The sequence below is a fragment of the Rhincodon typus genome, chromosome 5, assembly GCF_021869965.1.
Source record: "Rhincodon typus isolate 14 chromosome 5, sRhiTyp1.1, whole genome shotgun sequence".
NCBI classification, from domain to species: domain Eukaryota; kingdom Metazoa; phylum Chordata; class Chondrichthyes; order Orectolobiformes; family Rhincodontidae; genus Rhincodon; species Rhincodon typus.
Window position 1 is genome coordinate 89,681,491 of NC_063336.1, and position 4,924 is coordinate 89,686,414.

The window sequence follows — 4,924 nt, forward strand, 5'->3', positions numbered from 1 at the left end:
ATAGCATACCGCCGTGATCAGTGATTGCTCCATTATTGTTTGTAATATTCATAAATGACATAGATGAGAATGTGTCCATGTGGAACGGGGGAGGAGGGAGGGTGATAACTAAATTTGCAGATGAGACAAAGATTGGCTGGGTAATTGACAGTGAGGAGGAAGGTGTAAGTTACAGGAGGAAAAGGTGGATTGGTCAAATGGACAGATTAATGGCAAATGGAATTTAACCCTGATAAATATGAGGTGATGCATTTTAGAAGAAAAAACAAGACAATGGAGTAATCAGTGAACAGAAAGACACTAAGAAGCCCAGGGATCTTGAGGTGCTTGTCCACAGATCCCTGAAGGTGACAGGACAAGTTACTAGGATAGTTCAGGCATACAGGACGCATGCCATTATTAGTTGTGGCATAGATTAAAGGAGCAGGGAGGTTATGTTTGAGCTGTACTGAACTTTGATTAGGCCATTGCTGGAGTATTATGTGCAGTTCTGGACTCTGCAGTACAGGAAGGATGCGATTGCACTTCAGGGGGTATAAAGAAGATTCACCAGGATGTGGCCTGGGATAGAGCATTTCAAGTTTGAAGAGAGGCTGGTTATGTTCGACTTGTTCTCTTTTGGAGCAGTGAATGTTGAGGGGGACCCTGATAGAGATCTGTAATATTATGAGAGGCATGGACATAGTGGACAGAAAGCAGCTTAGTCCTTAATCAAAGAGTCAACAGCAAGGGGGCATACTTTGAAAGTGAAAGACAGGAGATTTTGGGGAAAAATGTTTTCACCCAGAGGGTGGCCGGGATCTGGAATGCACTGTCTGAGAGTGTAATTGAGGCAGAAAACCTCTCCTCCATTAAAACCTGTGAAATGTCTTAACGTTCAAGGCTTCTAATGCAGGAAAATTGGTCTGGTGTCAACAGTGGTGTATTTCTGGTGGTATGGACTCAGTGGTCAAAGGAACTCTTCTGTACTGTACAATGCTATAATAACTGTGCTTTTGGAAGTTAAAAGTGACACCACACTGTCACCGTCTGAGAACGTTCCATTCCCATCCATCCTATTTCACCTTTTGGCGACTACCACGGATCCTGTTGAGAAATATGTCCTTCTCATAATCCTGTCAGAAGGCTTCATTGTAGCCAGAAACCAGTTTTTTAATGTTCTGAGGTCATCTTGTGAACAAAGAGAAGCATCTTGCTGTGATCCTCTTTTGCCTCCTTCAATTGCCTGCACCCCCATTAGGTTGGGCCAGGATTGATCTGCGCAGTGCCATGGCCACCTATTCCAATTTCTGTCTTCTGTATTTATAAGCAACTCCTCCCCAGTCACATTCCTGATGCTCCAGGTCATTCCCTGCAGTCTCCGGTAGAGTCTTCCTCTTGTAGGAAATTGAGCCTTCTGTCAAATTACCTCACTTGCTGCTAAATCTAACTACAAGCTGGAAACTAGTTTTAAATCAGCTTATAAATGTTCCAGGGAATAAGAGTCAACCAGGATTGTAGGAGCATGTTATTGAATCTCCAGTTAGTCAAATTTCAAGTATCTGGTTTGTTTAAATTAGCAGATTCCTTTAAGATCGTGTCATTCATTCTGACAGTTTTCCTTCATCTTTTATGATATCAGCAGAGAAAGATGGAAAGAACCATGTAAATATCAAATACTTTGTCTTAACTTGCAAATTATGGAAATAAGCTTAGTCCCTCTCTCCAAAAACATGATGGTTGTATTTGTTATGGAAATCTGGAAGTCGGCTGAAGCCTTGACACTAGCAGAATCTGCATTCCAGAGTTGTGTGGAGCTGAATTTTGTATTTATAAATTGTTCATGTCCTCTTCAGTCCCATAGCAAACATTACTTTTTTTGTTCCTGTTTGTAAAACAGGCAATTTCATTAAGTAAGATAAATGCCAAGTTATTTGATTGTTCTGATCAGCCTAGCTAAACAAATCAAGGCAAAAATATAGAGAAAAGCTGACACTTAATTTATCTGTAAAACAGGCAATGATGCAGCAAACTTCTAAACATTTGGCAAACAGAACTCACGTGCAACTATTTACTTTATTATAAATTTATATTTCTGCTCCTTTACAGGCTGGTATTTCAAACAAATTAAATTTGGCTTTAACTGTTTTTCTCCCTTTTTTGTGTTAGTTTTGCCTGCAACATACAGTACAGAATCAGGTTCTTGGTCCATTCTGTCGATGCAGGCACTTATGCTGCATTTGAGATCTTCTAATCCTTCTTATTACATTATACACGCTGTTGTCTTCTCCCTAATATGCTTATCTAGCTTCATCTTAAATTCGTCCATAGTTTTTGCTTCACCTTTTTCCCTGTAATAGCAAGTCCCATGTTCTTGTCACATTCTGAGTCCAGAATTTTCTCATGGATTCCTTGTCCAATTTCTTGTTGACTCTCTTGCATTGATAGCGATAGCCTCCAGGTTTGCTCTTGATGTAACAGACTTCTGTCATGTTTTGCTCATGTGATTTTTCTATTAATTTCTTTCAGGGTGAAAAGAAGGAAAATCCTATGCGTGAGCTCCGCATTAGGAAGCTGTGTTTGAATATCTGCGTGGGTGAAAGTGGTGACAGACTCACCAGAGCTGCTAAAGTGTTGGAGCAACTCACTGGCCAGACCCCAGTGTTTTCCAAAGGTTAGTATTAATGTATTCTCATTCCTACCTGATAATCTGCTTTATATGTCCAGCTTCATCCAAGGACGACTTCTCAACTCCCTACAAACTGAAACTTAAAAACTAGTTTCCGTTTGTGCGGATTTGAGAAGAAGTCCTTCAATGTAGATTTCCAACTGAAATCCTGATGCACAATTATAGAAACATACAGTTTTACAGTACAGAAGGAGGACATCGACCCATCGTGTCTATACTGGCTGCCGAAAGAGCCACACAGCTAGTCTGCAGCTGTCTAAATGCATCCCTTTATACATATATGTGTAATCCCACTCTTTTGAAACCTCCTTTTGGAATCTACCTCCTCCACTGTCCAAATCAGCGCATTCCAATTCCTAACTCTCCTGATTAGAGAAGTTTCTCCTCATCTCACTCTTTGCACTCTCACTGACAGTCTTGAAGTTGTGACATTTAATTATTGACATTCCAACTCGTGGAAACAGTACGTCCTTCTTCACCCTGTCAAAATTATTCATGATTTTGATTGCCTCTTTTAATCTTTTCTGCTTGAAGGAGAATAAACCCTATTTCTTTCATCTTTCCTTATATCTAAAATCCCTCGTCCTGGTACCCTTCTGGAATCTTCTCTCTCTCTCGCTCAAGAGAGGGAGAGATTTAACGTCCTTCCTTAAATAAGGTGCCCAGAACCTAACATAATACACCAGATGTGGTCTGACCAATTGTTTGCCTTACTACTTTGTAAACTCTTCCAATGTACATAAACTATCTTTACCTTTTTAAAAGTAATCACTGTGGCTTCAGAAATACTTAAATTCGTCATTAAACCCTCCAGTTCCATAGAAAAAAGCCATATGTCACTAATTCAAACATGGAAACTTAAAAATAAATAATACTAAAATATATATTAATCAAACTTTACACAAGTACGTATAAACAATTCCACACCAACTGATCAGAACTGAGCACCACTGTCCTGGCCACAAACTCATGAATGCTGGTAAACAATTAAAACAACTTGCTGGAGGAGGAGCCAGCTCCATGATTAATCCCCATCCACACCAGTAGTGGGTGAGGTCGTGTGGGGTGGGGGTTGGGTGTACAGGCACATCAGTTTAAAAGACAGGGCTGAAGCGTTTGTAACAATCTGCAGCCAGAAGTGTAAAGTAGGTGATCCATCTCGGAACTTTCCAGAGGTTCCTAGCATCACAGATACCAGTCTTCAGCCAATTTGATTCACACCATGCGATATCAAGAGAGCACTGCACAAAAGCCATTGGCTTTGACAATGTTTCCAACAATATTACTCCAGAACTTGCTGCACCTCTAGTCAAGCAGTTGCAGTGGAAAATTACCCAGGAATATTCAAGACACAAAAAGCAATTGCCACCTAAGAATACCACCGATCCTTATCCTCTCAATCATCAAGGTGATGGAATGGATCATCAACTGTGCTGTCTAGCAGCACTTGCTTGACAGTAGCCTGCTCACCAATGTTCAGCTACTCAGCTCCTGACCTCATTACAGTCTTGGCACAGATATGGATGATCAAGGTGAATTCCAGAGCTGAGGTGAGAGTAAAGACTACATTGACTAAGTGTGGCATTAAGAACCCTAGCAAGCTGAAGTCATTGGGAGTTGGGGGTAAATCTCTGTTAGTTAGTCATACCAAAGGAGGATGTTTGTTTGTTGACAACCAGTGAGCTTGGCTCCTGAACCTTTCTGCAAGAGCTCCTCAGAATAGTCCGGGCCTCAACCACCTTAAGCTGTTTCATCAATGACCTTTCCTCAATTGTAGGATCATTGCTGATGTACTGGTGGAATGTTTTGAACAAAATAAGGCAGTAGCATTGAACGTAGCTCTGGATTAAAATCTGATTTGTCAGGCTAAAAAAAATGTTCCAGTGTTGTTCACAGTATTGACTAAGGAAGTTTACAGCAGTGTCAGTGCCATTTATAATGGGATGGACCTACTTGACAGTCTGGTTTGTGATATGGCTCTTGGGTATTGGAAGATTTGACACTGGTGCAAAGTTTGGGTATGCCTGTAAATGTTTTGTTTAAAATATTCTTTTCAGACAGTAGAAAGGGATTAACTTTGTGTCTGGTCTTCTGTTGAGATGGGAATTATTGAGAATTATGTAGATTTCTCAACACTGACATTTCATAAACTTTTTTTTTTAAAAAAGTCCCATAAATATGGTCAGAGATAGTAGGAACTGCAGATGCTGGAGAATCCGAGACAACAAGGTGCAGGGCTGGATGAACACAGCAGGC

The 4,924-nt window shown here is 40.5% G+C and overlaps 1 protein-coding gene across 2 annotated transcripts in view; it reads left to right on the forward strand.

Moving 5' to 3' along the window:
• The window catches only part of LOC109913182 (60S ribosomal protein L11-like), a 40,192-nt gene that overhangs the window by 26,315 nt on the left and 8,953 nt on the right, over window positions 1-4,924 (forward strand). For both annotated transcript variants that reach the window (XM_048596505.1, XM_048596506.1), the window contains exon 2: window positions 2,509-2,653. In XM_048596505.1, coding sequence (XP_048452462.1) covers window positions 2,509-2,653 — 145 coding nt within the window. The remainder of the gene's footprint in view (window positions 1-2,508; window positions 2,654-4,924) is intronic.